This window comes from Pieris napi, chromosome 21, assembly GCF_905475465.1.
Source record: "Pieris napi chromosome 21, ilPieNapi1.2, whole genome shotgun sequence".
NCBI lineage: Eukaryota > Metazoa > Arthropoda > Insecta > Lepidoptera > Pieridae > Pieris > Pieris napi.
In genome coordinates this window covers 3,063,767-3,081,717 of record NC_062254.1, presented here as the reverse complement: position 1 = coordinate 3,081,717, position 17,951 = coordinate 3,063,767, and the positions used below count along the sequence as shown (strand labels likewise).

The 17,951-nt window shown below is 33.3% G+C and overlaps 3 protein-coding genes across 14 annotated transcripts in view; 2 read left to right on the top strand and 1 right to left on the bottom strand.

The window, feature by feature from the left end:
* The window catches only part of LOC125060323 (protocadherin-like wing polarity protein stan), a 189,922-nt gene extending 181,747 nt beyond the window's left edge, over positions 1-8,175 (top strand). For 3 of the 11 annotated variants that reach the window (XM_047665182.1, XM_047665185.1, XM_047665181.1), the window contains 8 exons: positions 176-291; positions 710-895; positions 1,403-1,501; positions 2,400-2,604; positions 3,382-3,785; positions 4,326-4,394; positions 5,040-5,094; positions 6,475-8,175. In XM_047665182.1, the coding sequence (XP_047521138.1) occupies positions 176-291; positions 710-895; positions 1,403-1,501; positions 2,400-2,604; positions 3,382-3,785; positions 4,326-4,394; positions 5,040-5,094; positions 6,475-6,514 (1,174 nt within the window). In that variant the 3' untranslated portion in view covers positions 6,515-8,175. Of the gene's footprint in view, positions 1-175; positions 292-709; positions 896-1,402; positions 1,502-2,399; positions 2,605-3,381; positions 3,786-4,325; positions 4,395-5,039; positions 5,095-5,590; positions 5,685-6,474 lie in introns of all 11 variants that reach the window. The other 8 variants (XR_007118829.1, XR_007118828.1, XM_047665187.1 and 5 more) reach the window with 8 other exon arrangements.
* Positions 8,176-10,268: 2,093 nt separating this feature from the next.
* LOC125060396 (V-type proton ATPase 21 kDa proteolipid subunit c'') lies at positions 10,269-12,454 on the bottom strand. 2 transcript variants are annotated; one of them, XM_047665281.1, is made up of 2 exons: positions 11,670-12,454; positions 10,269-11,236 (listed from the first exon to the last, which is right to left on the bottom strand). In XM_047665281.1, exon 1 carries the CDS (start codon positions 12,310-12,312, stop codon positions 11,695-11,697), a length of 618 nt encoding a protein of 205 aa, XP_047521237.1. In that variant the 5' UTR covers positions 12,313-12,454; the 3' UTR covers positions 10,269-11,236; positions 11,670-11,694. The 2 variants fall into 2 exon arrangements, with proteins under 2 accessions (XP_047521237.1, XP_047521238.1); XM_047665282.1 differs by having other exon boundaries at positions 10,269-11,233.
* A 654-nt stretch (positions 12,455-13,108) lies between these two features.
* Positions 13,109-17,478, top strand: LOC125060393 (protein dispatched). Its single transcript, XM_047665276.1, has one exon. The coding sequence runs from the start codon at positions 13,463-13,465 to the stop codon at positions 16,787-16,789; it is 3,327 nt and encodes a 1,108-aa protein (XP_047521232.1). The 5' UTR covers positions 13,109-13,462; the 3' UTR covers positions 16,790-17,478.
* Positions 17,479-17,951: the final 473 nt, after the last annotated feature.

Genomic DNA, 17,951 nt, shown 5'->3' with positions numbered 1-17,951 from the left:
AGAACTTAGCCGTATTCTACGTAAATTTTAGAAAAGAGCGTACCAATTCTTAATAGGCCGGCAACACACTTGCAAGCTTTCTGGCAATGTGAGTGTCCATGAAAAAAAAATTTTTCAAACAAAAAAATACATTGAAAAATAATCATATCAAAAAGTTTTTTTTTATTATTTATAGAAGCGACGGTCAACTCCGCCATACCAGTACATCCACGTCCAACTACAATACGAGTGCTAGTGACATGCCAGCTTATTTGAGAGGGTTCGACTCCTCGCTACATAAAAGGAAAGATGGTAAGAGCTCTCAATTTTTTAAATTTTTTCGATCAGAACATTTGCTGATAATCCAAGCATTCCCTAACATCTAATATATAAAATTCTCGTGTCACAATGTTTGTTTCCATACTCCTCCGAAACGGCTTTACCGATTTCTGAGAATCGGCTAGTATCTATATTTCAAACCCTCAAGTCCACCCCAAAAAGTTTTATTTTTATTTTTTGTATTTTTTGTTTATGATACAACATACAAAAATACTTACAACCCTTAATTTTCACCCCTCTACGATCAACCCCTATTTTTATTATAGCATATTATTTTTACTGAACTAAAAAAATGTTTCTTAGAAATAACATGGCAAAACAACGTTTGTCGGGTCAGCTAGTATAATAAGAATAATATTGTTAATAATTTTACATAAAATATCATAATTAGATGATCGTCGCCGGCGTCGCAAACCAACCACAGATAACGAAACAACAGGGGAGACAGGGGATGGCACGGAAGCCACGGACAGTGAGAGCGAGGGTAGTGCCAGGAGTCTGGATCTTGCCTCCAGTCATTCCTCTGATGATGATGAAACTAGTACTAGAAGATCGGATCATCCACCATCTGTTAACAGTTAGTATTTTTTTAAATATAATAAATAAACCAGTGACGCTACAATCTCTTTAGGTCTTGGCCTCAGATTCTAATAGGCAAGTAAGTGATCAGCCTTCTGACACACGCCATCGACTTTTGGAGTCTAAGACATGTAGGTTTCCTCATGATGTTTTCCTTTACCGTTCGAGCAAATGTTAAATGCGCACAGAGAAAGAAAGTCCATTGGTGCACAGCCGGGTATCGAACCTACGACGTCAGGTATGGGAGTCGCACGCTGAAGCCAATACTGCTCTAGTCAGTATTTTTTTGCAACCTGCATGGTCACCTTTAATCGTATCATTGTAGTGACAAATCCGCTAATGTTGGTATATATAATGTTCCGCCTTTTTGGGAATACCTAAAGGTAGATGTCAGATTTGACAGTTATGACGCCTCGAAAACTTCGATATAAAAACATTATCTAAAAACGTCACCTCACAGCTTTTTTTTAATATATTAAAGTGTTTTAAAATTCAAAATGTCCAGGGGACAGAGGCAGCAGTACAGGCGGAAGTTACTTACCAAACATCACAGAGGGCGCTCCTTTAGGTGTTCCACCTCGTTGGCCTTCGCATATAAGAGAGGGTACGTACGGCCTTTTGAGTGTTACCCTATGTTTTAGAGAAGTTTACCACTAAGCAAAAGCCGAATTTTAGAAAATTGCTAACACATTCGCAAGTCTGATACCGTAATTGCCCATGGGCGGTTGCATTACTAAACAGCCTCTCAAGTAGAAAATGACGGGCAATGATTTTCTTTAAAAGAGTTAAGAAAAAAACGCACTTTACTAAGAAACTAACCACGCGTTACCCAATAAGTATTCAAATCTTAAAATATATAAATTACGTGTCACGTTGTTTGTCCGCTATGGACTCCTAAACTACCAAACCGATATCAATCAAATTTGCACACCGTGTGTAGTTTAATCCAACTTAAAAGATAGGATAGCTTACATCTCAATTTATACTCAATATTATTTTATTGAAAAATATTTGTTTATTATTTGATAGTCACAGTTCTAACAGATGGCGCTGTGTTGAAAGTACCAACGTTTCACATAAGCTACAATTTAATGGCATAACCACCAAAAATGCATGGTGGGGTCCATGACTGGTGTTCTCCTACCCCTTGAATAGTTTACTACTATGTAATATAACAAAAATCTTAGCCACAGCAACGCTTGGCCGTATCTGCTAGTGTATTATAAAATATTACAATAGTACAATGTTAACTAAGCTTGCAAGTCTTCTGATACCGTAATTGCCCATGGGCGGCTGCATCAGAAAACAACGTGTAAGTCTCTTATATAAAAACTTACCTAACGATATGTTTGTAACCTTGATTTAAACATCCTTAAAAATGAACTTTTCAACTTCATGCCTCCTTCATTTAATAAAGTTTTCGCTTCTACGGGCTACCAAAACGAAATAATTTTTCAATTTATTCCAGCATATTTAGCGCGTTATCTATTAATAATTTGCAGAAACAAATCGGCCGGAAGGTCGCTGGTCCCAAGAAACGGGGTCGGATGACCAGGCTTCCCCATCTCCGAACCCGTTGCCTAACCCGGATCTTACATCTGACGTATATCACCTAAGCAGGCATCGGATGAAACCGTCAATACTAGAGAATGTACACGACACATATGTTGCCAGCGTCGACGCTTCGAGATTGCCTTTGGATAATAGGTATGCGAAAATTATACCTGTAATTGCGTGATTTTTGTTTAATTTTCCCAAAAATTCTGGAAACAATCCATGTTGATGAATTTTAAAAAGTAAATTTAAACTCCATATCAGTTCAAAAATAATTTGGACCATATTAATCAAGTTGGAATCAAAATAGTGAAATTGCTTTTTGACGTGACAACGTCTTATAATTCCATGGAGCCGGCTGCACGCACGAAAAACATGACTCATGCGGCGTTACCTCGCTCTGAGGCGTTCCATTTAAGGCTTGAAGTGCAAGCGAGAGCGCGAAGCGACAGAGAGGCACAATCGGACTCCGCACTCTTCAGCGTTCGACATCTGTCTCTCTCCTACTTGAGTGAGCGATTCGTGACGTTGTCACGTTCAACTATCGTCAGTAAACCGATTTTATTTTCATTAAAAACTTGAGCAGCGAAGTTTTTATATATTTTTCTTCCATTCAAGATATTTAAGAATCAGGTTGATGGTCCAACCTATTAACTAAATTTAAATTCCGTGTACCCTCTTGATACCCCAGACATCCCATCATTTCATTTGTCTTTCCTTTTAGATGAACGCGTTTTAGCCAAGTTTGAAATCAAATCTTTAATTTCTATTAATTATGAATCGATGTATTTCTTTTTGCCTTCATGGTTTTTTTATGTTTGCCTATAAGTGCTTGTCACATTAAATCTTGTATTTTTTTTTTCTTGTACCAATGTATCAGTGTGCCAAGCGTTGAAAAGCTTTTATAAATAAATAAATCAACATTTTCAGATACGGAACCATGGAAGACGAACTTATGTATGGAGTTCTACCGACCGATACTGACAAACAAATGCCATATGACCCCACATACCCCATATCCCCCACCATGTATCGCCTTCCCACTAACCCCTACGGCTCTAAAACCTACCTTTCCTCCCGTACCTCAGACTACGGTTACAGTCCCACGAAATACTTAAACGCGGACACATATGGCTCCCGGGATTTCCGCGAATCGGGGGTGACATCCCGGGAACACGATGGCTACCAAAGGGATTTTCGGGATTCTGGGATAGCCACGATGCTTAAAAACGACTATCAAAGGAAAATAGAGGGGCATTATGGAGAATATACGGAACGAATGTCCGACGGTTCGGAGAAGCATACACACGATAAATACCATTTTCCATATACAGGTATGTTATTTACTTTGAATTCTCGGTAACTATTTGTGTTTGTATTTGTTGCGTTATAAAGTTACTAAAATATTATTTTTGATGTGACAACGTCTAATAAATCGATGAACGAAAAAGCATGACTCATTGTCCCGTTACGCTCATTGTACGCTTGCGCCGCATCTATCTCTCTTCCACTCGAAGACTTAAGTATGCAATCATTTTATCAATGTTTTGTTATGACGTTGTCAAGTTAAACTATCGTATCGACTTTACAGACAACCAATTTTTTTTTTAAATGCGTCAAAATTTTGGTATATAGTGTTTTTTGTGTCAATTCACAATTTTTATGTTCACTGTGTGACTTTTATCACAAAAAAGAAATGGAGATTGCCTAAAAATCTATTATGGCCCTAATAAAAAAATAATAATATAATTGCTATATTAATTCAAAAGAAATAGCATAGTTTAAAATTTTTAGCTGAAAGTAATAAAATTTCAGTAACTTGGGCAATCTTCTTTCTTATCCGAGTATTTAGTAAATGTTTTGCTTTGCTTTAGCCGAAGAAGACCACATAACGTTGCGTGGGATCACCCACTCATCACAAGCTCCTAGTAGTGATAGCGCAGGTAACTGCTTTCCATTATAATTTGCAATTTTTCAGTAGAACTATTATTTTTAGTGTTTATAGTAATATATAAATTCGCTTAAATTATAAAAGTAGATTTAGAAGTATTTCTATAACCTCAGGTTCTATATCAAAAAAGGTAAAAGATTATAATTCTCGTATATCAATCTCCAATACAGGAGTAACAACATAAGAACATGATTGTTTTAAAACTATTCCGGTCTGAAGGACCAAAAATAGTTCATTGTCTTATTTTAAATATTCAAATTCAGTTCATATAACGACCCTATTAACTTAAGCCAGATAGTTTATTTCACATTCTGTATTATACTCAATAATGGACAGTTATAAGGAGGAAACATTTGATGAACATTCAGAAACGTTCACATAGGAGGTTCATTATGTTCACGTAAGAAGAGCGAAGTTTCCCAACACGAATATGATTAGCCTCTGGAAAGCTCCGACAGCTGATCTATAAATATTTGTTGTAGTAAAGACATTTTATTTTTTTATTTATTTAGCTATTTGAAACGTTTAGCATCTTTTAGCCAGGAAAGGATCTGTATCTTACCTTCCGCTTACAGGCTAACGAGTAACGCCTAACTTTTAAATACATAAGTGTCTTCATTTTCTTTATCATTTCTAGCAGATGGACAGCAACAAATGGGGGCACCGTTAGCAAGTATGGGTGAAACCAGCGAGTGAGTAATTATAGATATTTTAAAAATTATATTATGCATGTATTATATTTGAATTTTTTAACACTACCTGGAGTTACAATATCGAAACTTTATTTAAAAATTAGTTTTATTTTTAAATATTCGTCTTCCAAATCAATAAAACTTCTATATTATTAACAATTTCAAGGTAAACTAGGTTCTATTAACCAAACACAAGTCATTAAACGAACCCGAAACCTTTGAAATCTATACTTCTTTTGACTTATGTAAAATTAGACATGACATATTCAAATATTTATATCACAGTCTGTTTAAAAAAATTCTATATCATATTAAAAACTATCCACCTGGTTTGAACATTGATATTCTTTAGTCACCAAACATTTTAAAAATTATTTCACATTGATCAAATTTTGTTTTCACAAAAGATTATATAAAGTTGAGCTTAAAAGATGTCAATAAACATATTATTTTTAGTTTATTGTTTTTGAAACAAGTAAAATAAAATTGTCATTAGATGGTGGCGGTTATATGAGAAACACTCATTGTAAATCATCTTTTGCTTTGCTAACTGGTGTTGCTGCACGCAAAATCATCAACATAGGGAGGAGGTAATATTTATTTTATTGTATGCATGTGTTAAAAAGACAACTTGCATGTTTTAATAGATTTATATTTAATAATCTGATTACATTACTTAAAATATATCTACAGTGCCACGTACTTTACTTAACCGGTGCGGTGCCTGAAATTGTTACTACCGTCGCCATTTTGGAAATGTCAGACTGACATTGTTTATTTTCTGAAATTTCTTGGTAACAATAAATAATTTTACTATCTACCAACATATAATAAAAATTCCAACTACATATAATGTATTTATTTTTATTCCTTGCATTATTAATTACAATGGCAAAGATTTTAGTACAAGTAACAAAACCTATCATATCAGGTGTTCCTAAGTTTGTGTCACATTTATTTAAGACTAGAACTGTATTTTCTTGATACTATTACACATTGTTTTATGAAGACATTTCAATAAATTATGCCTGCATGACTTCATATTATTCCCCTATAATGGTTAATTATTATTTACTGGCAATACTAATATCCATAGCGACGCTCTTACCGTCCAAAAAAAGTATGTGGCACTGTATATTACTTATTGATGTTTATAATGTCAGGACTAACTTAACAGATTTGATGGAGACTATATGTCTATGGTATATATTTTGTTCATTAATATTTATAGATGATAAAGTAATTTTAAAATTATAGAAAATTAATTTAACAAACCATAAACATCTAGCTAGGTAAAAAAGGTTTAATAGACTAATTTTAATCCATTATTGGCAATTATTTCTATGAAGATATATTTAACAAATCATTTGTATTTAACAGGAAATCTACTACTGAAGATGACACAGAAACAAGGGTTTAGAACAATAGTACAAGATTTCCAATGAATCTCAATTAGTTTAGTAATTTATTTTTACTGTGTATAACATTTAAGATAGCTCTTATTTTTGTAAAGACTGTCCCTGATACCCACAGGCACTGCCATATTGCTAGAGTATTTTAGTTTTGTCTATGCTTTAATAGAGAATAATTCTAATGTATAAGAAATTAATGTCAAAGGGAATTGTGGAGCTGGTAAAAATGTATTCTTGACAACTTAAATACAAAAGTAAATTCATTATATTTATAAATGAAAATTAAAAGTGAAATGTGCGTTTTATCAGTTCCACTGCTCTTAGAAATAGGAAGATGGTTTAACTCAATATAAATCCCAAAGTCAGTGTGTCGTGTAAATAATATTAATATAAAATGTATAAATAAGATATTTTTGTATAACACCAAAAGATAAGATACAAAGCATACAACTTACATCAAACTTTAAGATCGCAGTGAAATGTAAAAAGCAAAATACTTAGAACTTTCTAAAACAAGCACTCGTATTCTGTAACTCGCAATAGCGATAGCGATCCCGACTTTAATGTTGAGTTTTTGTACCGCGCAATCCTAAGGTTGTGATGTCAGCGGGTAATGAGAGACTACATCAAAATTGCATGCAAGCAACGTGGTAAGTAAACAACGAAGCTTTTTTAGTTAGTTTATAATCAAAAATTATATCTTTGGCTTTTTTGAATTTCTTAAATATTTAAATTCTCTCAATCTGACAGTTCATTTAAGGTGCATTAAGAATCTACTCTATGCCCCTTGTCTATGATTCAATATTGAAACGCTACTTCACATAGTTAATAAAGTTTGTAGCTAATTTGTCCTAGTTTAGAGTAAGACAAAATTAATATGCAAACATAATAAAAATACTCTTGGTGTAAATATCTATTGATGAGCGTGTTGTGTGCATTTTTAATGTTTTACGAAGAGTCCACCTATTTTGTAAATACTTATGTTAACGCATTGCATTCTAGGAATTAATTAAGTAGGCAATTATTGAAAAGCTTTATTTATGTAGGATAAATATTTTGCCATAATGATTGAGTGTGCACTCTATGGTTTTTTTTTGGTTCAGTATTGCCAACTTATCTCAGAGATGCTAAAATTTATGGATTTAAAAGTTGCTGTAAATTATGTTATCATTAAAAGTGAAAGTTAAATTAAACAAAATTATTAAAGATGAAGAATCAGATTAATTTTACAATATAAAATGTAGATCTTTGTTTTGTTCATATATAATATTGAAATCCGAAAATATATAAAGTTTTACGTGGCCTTGCAGTCAAATAACTTTCGACTGAAGATATTTTTTTTAATAATCCTGCATTTAGTAAAAGTCCATAAATATGTATGGGTATGTATGTTGTTTTTCGGGTTAGTTGGAATGGATTCAATATTATATTCACAATTAAATTGCTCAATAAAAAAGTATAAAAATAATGAATTGATAAATATACATTTTTATAATATGCTTTTAATTTATGAATGTAGCTCATTCGACGTTTTATCATTTTTAGCTTCATAGCATAATGAAAAGGATATTATTAATGTACACTTAAATCAGGAGTTATAATAATAGTAGGTAATAGTGATACTGTAAACACATTCCATTTTATAAAATTAAAAATATATTGTAAAATTGTGGTGTCTTTTTTTTATAATATAACCCTATAACTAAGTTGGTTATATAAACATTTAAATCGCCGATAATGTTAGAAGCCGAAAATCAAGTCAAAATCAGACGATATTTATATAGTCAAATCACAAATAAAATATTTTTTCCACAAGGTTACTGACATACATACGATACGGGCATACATTTCTGTAGGGGGTTATATATTATAGGTGTCGCTATAAATTTTTTTTTATAAATAATAGGGGGGCCAAAGAGCTTGCGGGACGACCAAAAAGGGCAGTCTTCGCAGCCCATAGACACCCATTCTTAGTGGGTGCGTTGCCGGCTTTTGAGGGAGGATTATGCGGCGTTCCCACGAGGCGTTAATCACGACAGTCAACCACGCTTTCGTGAAATACACTTCTGTGTGAACGCATAGGCGTTAAACTTGCTTTCGTGAGGAACGGCGCACGACACAAGCGTGGATAGATCAAACGTGTTTGATTTTCAGTCGTGATATACCGTTCGTGAAGCCAAGATGTCGTCACAACAACGTGGAATTAAGTTTAACGACAGTGAAACTACGCGTTTTTTGGAGTTATATTCTATGGAAAAGGTGTTATATGATCCAAGTTTGGAGGAATACCGTAATAGAGATTTATATATCGATGTTTCGATAATGACTAAGTCGAAACACGAAGCGTGAACGGCACGAAATCCCCCAACCATGTGAACGTTTCATCAATTCACACTTTCGTGAGTGTCACGAACGACAGTTGACTATCGTAGTTGACTGTCGTGATTAACGCTCCGTGGGAACGCCCCATTACACTCGCTTTTAAAACATTTGGAGGTCGTTTCTCTGACGGAAGACCCCCACCGGGAATCGATTCCACAGTTCACAAAACAAAATGCCTTGTAAAAAGAAAATACAATATAATTAAATTTGGTACAGTTTACTATACTTATTGTATCCTAACAATGCAGGTTTGTTGGAGTTTAGTTTCAAATACGCACATGGAGCGCTCCTTGAGGTCTCCACTCCAATCATGACTTTCTATTACAAGATTTATACAATTTCAGCTATCGTTCGAACTAACACTATCTTTTATAGTTAAATGATACCCGTGTAAACCAGTAACATTCCTCCATACCTACTGAGATAATGTCCACTACACTCTTTATACATTGAATTTTTAAAAGACCAATTGGTGATTTACCTTCACTCTCTTAATCCTAAAATTATTAGTTTGCCGAGAAGCGCACCTAGGACCTTGTCATACTTAATTTAAGTGTTAATTTCTTGATCCAGTCAGCCAGTCCAAAAATTGCATTTAGTACTAAACTGTTCAAAGTAGGTATAATTTGAATTTAACAAACATATGCCGCCGTTAAAGATAGTGATGATGGTGATGTTTACATCACTTTAATCCCACCATGGCGTGCAACGTAGCGGTGAGAATTGTCGGCAAGAACATTTTCCCAGTTCTGGTGCTGTCTGTGCACTGGTAACGCCACGTTGTAACACCGATACCCGCAGAGTGTTCGTGACTGCTCTATACGTGGTTCCTGATGGTAAATCTCAATAATCGATCAAATTTAAACGACATCGAGACAACAGAGACATTATATACAGAAATTATTTTTTCAAAAAAAAAGTCTATATTAAATAAAAAATAAAAATAGATATAGAAGGACAAAACACTTGATTCGTAAATCGTAGATGCTTTGGTCAAGAAAACGTTACTAGCCTAAGGTCAAGGATCACGTGTCGTGCTCGTTTCTTTGCCTGACGCGTTTAAAACACGCGTCTACAAGACACAAGATGTTATTTTCCTATTGCCCACCATAAACTTTAATGTAAGATAACGAAACACTGATACCTTTTACATATAATATACCTCTTAACAATAATAATGTACACTCGTAGTATTACTAACTGTAAAAATTATGTATTTCAAAGATCTTGCAACAAACCAAGTAAATTAAGATAATATTTGTCACATCGACATCTTCACGTTTTATCGTGCTAAGATATTTGTCTCGTAACAAGCTCGTGATTTTAATATTAAACTGCCTTATCTAACCTTGTTGAAGATAGGTAAAATAACACAATAGGTTAACTTTTAGCTATTTATTCATCAACATACATAATATCTACATTTGCACAAATATGTGTAACTTAAACATCAGTAAATGGTTCTTCAACTGACATAATACTTTTTCGTTTTTATACTCAAAATGTTTTGAGCTCGCAAGTCGATTTATTTCAATCGCACGGCATTCATGTCGACACCTCTTATTTGTGAATATTTTACAATAAATTAGATTTTATTTAAAGTACAAGAAAGCAAACTAATATTTACAATGTCTGGAAGTTATATAGAACAGATTTGTAAAATAATATATTGAGAGGGATTGCAGAAACATAATATAATGACATTGGCAATATGTTTTTTGATTGCCACCAGCCTTGAGTCTAATAAATATTGAGTCAGCAATATTATATACAGATTAAATATTAACCGAACCAAGCTTCCATAATTGTAGTAAGATTTCATGGAATGTTTAAGCTTTAAAATGATTAGATACAACAGCATTTGTGCTTTAATTTACAAAATGTGAATTATTGTAAAAAATTAAATTAAAATGTAATATACATGGTGAAAGTTTACTGTATATCTAGTCATTTCAACATTGCACTCTGGTGGTTTTAATAAAGAAATACTATATGTTATTAAGTTGGCTAGAAACACTCCAATACAGTTACGACCTGTTCACTAAAATATAAGGCCTCAGCTAAACATATTGTTCATAAAAATCTCCATAATGTGAGAATTAGAAGTCTAATAATGAAAAACTATATTTCATAATATGCTAAGACCAAATATTTGACAAACAATGGTCACCAAGATTATTTAAAATTAAATACATTATAAGTTTCACATCAATAAAACATTATCAGAAGTCCAACACTTATTTTATAATTCAAGCTTAAGTAGCTTCTTATATAAATAAATATAGCTTTAAGCACTGTAGAGAAGGTGTCCGCTTGCTGAAACTCCATTTAGGTCCAGTGCTTGGCTGCTGAAAATAAAAAGAAATATATTTTATTTTTCATAATTATTAGCAATAATATTAAAAAAATCAAGTTAAAATTTAATCTAAAAGAAGACATTCTAACAAGAATATTTTTAAAGTTTTAAAAATCCAAATAATTTAAGACAATTGTTAAACTCACTTAGTGAATTTAATTTGAAAAAAATATTAAATTTGAACTTACAATTCACTAATTATTTATAAAACAATACCAGATTTTCAACTACACAATAAATTTTACTGTTTGCTTTATTAATTTAAAGTTTTTCTTACTACATATTTCCTTGCTTTTTTAGAACAGCACATTGGTGCATAGCTAAAGTTTCAAAGCACAACCTTAGGTTTGAGTATAGCACACTATCCACTAAGCTTACACTCTGCTCACAACTTTCTTAACATAATAAATATAAATTTTACTCACACATAAGTTACTGCTTTCTGCCAAATTACTGGTTACCCATTTTGACCTTTGATGTCATGTATATGCCGACGATCAGGCCAAATAGACCAATAGCTGATCCAAAAATTTCAACAATAAGAATCTTCACAAAAAGAGCTGCATTTGCTGCATCAGCTAGGGCGGCTCCTGAGCCCACTATACCAACAGCAATACCACAGAAGAGGTTTACCAAACCTACAGCCAGACCAGCACCAAACATAACATATCCAGCCATCCAGTTTTGTTGTTTGATGGTAATATCAATTAAGGGTTCTGTGTATTTCTCCAACATTCCCGACAATACGATAGCAGTAATCAGTCCATAGATAGCCACGGCCTCGCAGAAGATGACGGAAATCAAGTTCTTGGTTTTAATCCTGGGGGCTTTGACACCACCACCCACTATGCTAACTCCTGTAGTGTGAATTCCCATCGCAGCGCCAACCACGGAGAAAGACACTGCAAAGGCAATGCCCAATGTCGCCCACATGTACGGGGACGTGTTTTCCAGGAACCAACCAAGACTTATTTGCTCACCCTTTCCATTGAGAAGATAGTACATAGAAAATATGGGTATGATGATCGCCACCAGCAGCACAAACAGGTAAGTCATGAAGTATCTCATTTTGAGATATATTTTTGGTCAATTGGAGATACTGAACCTAATAATCCCGAATGGGAAGGCCTTTTTTTCTCCAATTCCTGCCTTGACAGAAAACTCAAAAACGAAGGAGTCTTGTGATCACAAGATGTCATAGACAAAATTAAACTTACCAGCTACAAAAATTTGTATACATTCAGCTATAGTCTCTGCTGCATTCTATAGAACTTATTAGTTTTTGATTGATTTATTCCATACAATATATTATGGGATTATTTTATAGTGTGTCAAGTACAATCGTAAATAAGGCAATAAGAAAGAGTTTTGTTAAAATTAACTTAGATCTTATTTATTTATACTTCATTACGCTAAGAGAAGTATAACATCAAAAATCTTATACTTATAGAATAACAACAACCTTTACTCGTTGCGACTGATCAGGAGTAAGAGTGCTAATGAAGGTCACGATAAACGATTCCGCGTGAGGCGTGAGCAGCTAGCTAAATATCGATAACGGGATGCATTGGGTGCATTCCTACTCTCAGTAACAGAGGACTGTTTAAAATACGTTGACTATGTAATTTAGAAACAACAGTCAAACAGTTACAACTTACACGTTTTCAAGTTTTATCAATCAATTAGGTCATATTGAACTACATATCTATAAGGTAGTTGTTAAACAGAAACACTTCTTTTAAAATACACTTGGAAATTGGAATTTGCACATGGCAAAATCTATCAAATCGACAAACGCAGCTAAATCTATGATTTGATATGGATCAGCTGACAAAATACAAATTGTCATTACTTACATTGACAAGATTGTCATAGGGCACAATGTACATTGTACCAGTTACAAGTTACAACACCCAAAAACAAGTTACAAAACCAAAATATTTAAAATTTGCTTAATTCAAAAACAAATTTATTGTTCAGATGTGAAAATGTTAAATGTAGTAAAGTGAAGAAAGCTTATTGTGTTCAACAGACATCCAATGATATTGCGACGTTTATCTATGAATTACCGAAACTAAATGTTTTCCTCAAAAATGTAACTTAAATGGTACCTCACACAAACATTAAAATATAGGATTAATGTAATTAAATAGTGACACCAGGAAGGAGAAGATGAAGTAACAATCAAATATGAAGCCAAGAATATCAAGAAATAAAAATGTTGTCTGCGTACGCCAGGTTTATAGTGCGATACTCTTATTTCATTATTTTTGGTGTCGCCACAGTTTCAACCGTTCTTACAATTATACCCTTGGTTTGCCGTGATCTACCTTCGTTTTCTGACCCCATTATTGGTTTTGAGACGCGTGGAACGGGATTAGCAAATCGGTTCATAGCGTGGGAAAATCTTATTGATGAAACAAGACCATCTCGAAGACTTGCAGTAAATCCTAAAGAAATAGAAGACCAAATACGAATGAATCTTACTTTTAGTAAAGTATTAAAAGTTAAAGGAAAATATAAATTAAGCCATGGTCATAAGAAAGGTCGTAAAAATAAGAAAAAGCTCAATAATAACACTGCCTTTGCCAAGACCTCATATAAATCTGAAACTAATATTTCTGTAAACCATGTTCATTGGAGTTTTGGGAAAAATATTTCATATGAGGATGAAGACACAGCATTTCTTAGAAATCATACATGGAAGCAATGGAAATCTTTAAAAGAGATGGAATTTACACCTAAAGATTACAGACACCATAATTATGCGTCTGGCATTTGTGGAGCACCAGTAGTTGATTATGCCCATTTAGTTGTTAAAACCATAGATGGTTCTTCATTATTGACCTTCGAAAATGTACAAAATGTTTGCAAATTACAAAGTAAGTTAGTCCAACTGGGAGGGAAGGTTTATTTTGATCTTTGCCAGAGATCAATGCAATCTGAAGATTTATGTTGCCCTATGTGGAGTATTCCAAATTACATTGCCTTAATTTCTGGTAAAAGCACTTGTGAAAATATAACTAAACAAGATGTTGACACTACCATAGATATTATTAGGAAATGTGCAGGTTACTTTCATAACTTTACTTTAATGGCTTCTTGCAAAATGAATATTTGTAGAGTACCAAAATATTGCACTCAGTATGATGCAGTGTACAATTTATTATTTTATCTTGTAGATTTTGATGCATTCGCACCTCAAAATATTTCAAATTCTTTTGTTAAAAATAGTATGCTTTTTCTACCTTTGCCAACAAGCAGTACAATATTGCCATATTATGAACTTCTTCAGAGTTCAAATTTATCATGTGATGGTCTCATTATACCTGCTATGGATTTTGGACTAAGAAATGCCCTATTTGATCTCTGGCTTATTCAAGATGCTTGGTTAATAGCTTTAGGTGGCTTCTTTGTTCTTATTGGTGTTTGGATCTACACAAAGTCATTATTACTAGCAGTATTGTTATTCATTGCCATTGGATATTCTCTTGGTGTTGCTTATTTTTTGTATGTTTATATATTTTCCTTAGATTTTTTTCCATTTATGAATTTATTAGTTATAGTAGTTGTGATAGGAATTGGAGCTGATGATGCATTTATTTATGTAAAAGTTTGGACAATGGTTAGTAAAAGACTCATTAAGGATAATATAATAATTCAAGAAAATGGTCTGACTGATATTAAAAATGTTTCAAGTGCTGGTGAAACCATACTAGTACAAATTCTTGAAGAAACTCTTAAACATACAGTTATTGCAATTTTTATAACAACTTTAACAACAGCTGTTGCATTTTTTGCCTCATATGTGAGTTACATACCAGCAATAAATTGTTTTAGTGTTTTTGCTGGTACCACAGTGCTAGTAAATTTCTTTTTAATGATGACATGGCTCCCAGCTTCAGTTTTTATATTAGATGTTAAAATGTGTATATCTAGTTGTTTCTTTTTAGGTGCATTTAATAACGCATTAATTAGCATTGGAGAAGATATCAAAGTTATATTGAATAGGTTTATCACAACTTGTATCATGAGATTATATGTAGGATTGGCACTTATTCTTGGGGCTGTAGGAGTTTGCAGTATTGTTGTTGTATTTTATTATCCAGGACTTCAACTTCCAGATACAAAAACATTTCAACTTTTCCAATCATCACACCCATTTGAAATGTATGACTTTGAGTATAGCGATAGATTTATTTTCGAAAATTTTGGTAGAGATGTAGGTAGTGGGATGAAAATGCCACTACGATGGATTTGGGGTATAGAAGCAATAGACAATGGAAATCATATGGATCCTGCCTCGAAGGGAAAGTTAATTTTTGACGAGAGTTTTAGTATATCAAACCCCCAATCTCAAGTATGGCTATCTCAATTTTGCAGAAACTTAAAGTCCCAGCCCTTTTACCAACCCACTCCTGGCCCTTTATTACCAAATTGCTTTATTGAAAGCTTTAAGATGTATATGAGTAGACGTTGTATCGATGTTATTGATAAAATGAATCGGACCCCTTGTTGTGAATCGTCGCCATTTCCTTACACAAAAGATGTATTTGATTACTGTATTATTAAAGCTATGGAGTCTCTATATCAAACTCCACGTGAAATTTTTATACCCGGTGTTGCCGGACCCAAATTTCTTAGAAGTGCCAATCCCCCTGTGGTTGCCGCTTTTGTTGTTGAATTTGAAAGTGTTGTACCATATTCAATGTCGTATACCGATATGCATAATTTTTACGAGCAAGTAGAAAATTGGACGCAATATGAATTAATATCTGCACCACCAGGTATGAAAAATGGTTGGTTTGTTTCGGATCTACAGTTTTATGATTTACAGAAGACGCTGGCAAGTGGCACTATTATGGCGTTAATGCTGTCGGCCGCTTTGGGGTTCATAGTCTTAATACCGTCTACTTTTAGTTTTGTTGTTAGTATATGTGCCCTTGCGGCAATGATTTTTTCATCCACAGTAACTATAGCAATTTTAGTACTAAGTGGTTGGAAATTGAATATTCTGGAAAGTGTCTCTATATCGACCTCGGCTGGGTTAGCCGTTGATTTCAGTTTACATTATGCTCTGAGTTATACTAATACAAGTGGTACTAAATCTGCAAGGGTTAAAAATGCATTATGTACTTCGTCAGGTCCAACAGCTGCAGCCGCTTTTACAACTGGCCTTGCTGGTATATTTCTATTACGCTCAAATCTTCTACCATACTCTCAAATTGGGATGTTTCTAGCTTTAATAATGTCTGTCAGTTGGATTTATGCAACATTCTTTCTTTGCTCGCTCCTCCAAGTGTTTGGGCGCGGGTCTTCCAAAGAAGCTGTTGCCGATGAGAAAAATTCCGTATCTAGGGTCAGTTCCGTTTGTTCGGGAGTTCCTAATTTAGAAAGTCATGAATTGGAGCATCTAGCAGATAGTAATCGAACAAATATTACACACTCCCACAGTCCATCAAATATTAGTGCGACCACAGTGGTTTTACACGAAGATTATGATAATAAGGCAGGGAAAATAACAGTTAATTTACTAAACGACTGAAACGTAGATTTATATTTAAAAATAACATTTTGAAGTATTATTTTCTACCTGAGAACTTGCAGTATTATTAATCAAATATTTAAATGTGACAATAACCGCTGATCCAGTTCACGCTCATTATAACATTATACTCGAATTAAGACCGTTCGTCCAGAGACATAAGAAATAATATTTCATGGAGGCTTGATGTAAATATATTCTATTCGGGAAATCACAATATATGCCAATAATTTGCTCAATTGTAAACATCTAGAAAAACTTATTTTTGCTGAAAAGTCATAATGTATACGCATCGTTCCATATATTATTCTAATGTTGTAACCTTTTTAAAGGTGTTTGTGTTTCACTTTCATATAACATATAGCACCAAAATTATTCATAATTGTTGTGAAGTTTAATATTTTAACGCTCCTAAGTATGTGATATTTATTTAATGCATATTAAAAGTTGCACTTAATGTATGTAAGTAGAATCTCAATGAACTACGAATTAAAGAATAATAAACTTCATATTTTGATACAATATAAATTGTGCCATAATTAATAGTTCAAATGTCTTCTTAGTTGTTTAGAAAACTGTTGTTTTCTTTAAAATGTATATTTTGATAGCTAGTACAGTGTTTAGAATACGAAACGAAATTAGAACCAGATAATTATTGTAAGTAAATGTATTAAAATTAATAAACGTTATTTTGTTTTTTTTACGTACTATATTGTACTTTGTATTTGTTTATCATTGCGATATAAGGGCTAAAGTGAATCCCTATCTGTTAGAATCTCCTGTTACATTGGGTAGAGACAGACTCATTTCCCGGAATTAAAAACTGCGCTGGATTAAACACAGGAATAGCAGTTATTTAGATAAGTGATAGCTGATGAGACAGGGATGTAACGCTCGAAATCTAAGATTAGAATGATAAGCTATTTAACAAATTTGTTTCCATAAAGTAATAGGAAATTTAAACAAAATATCCACCCTAAGTTCACAAGTAACACCAATATTCAACTTGGTTTTTAACCGACTTCAAAACACCGAATGAGGTTTACCATCTGACGTGTAATTTTTTTGAACTCTGTTAGACCAAAAGAATTTTGCAGCAGTTGTGACCCCTACTACAATAGCTGAAAGCCAGTCACCACCGAACGAAAAAGTAAACCTACTA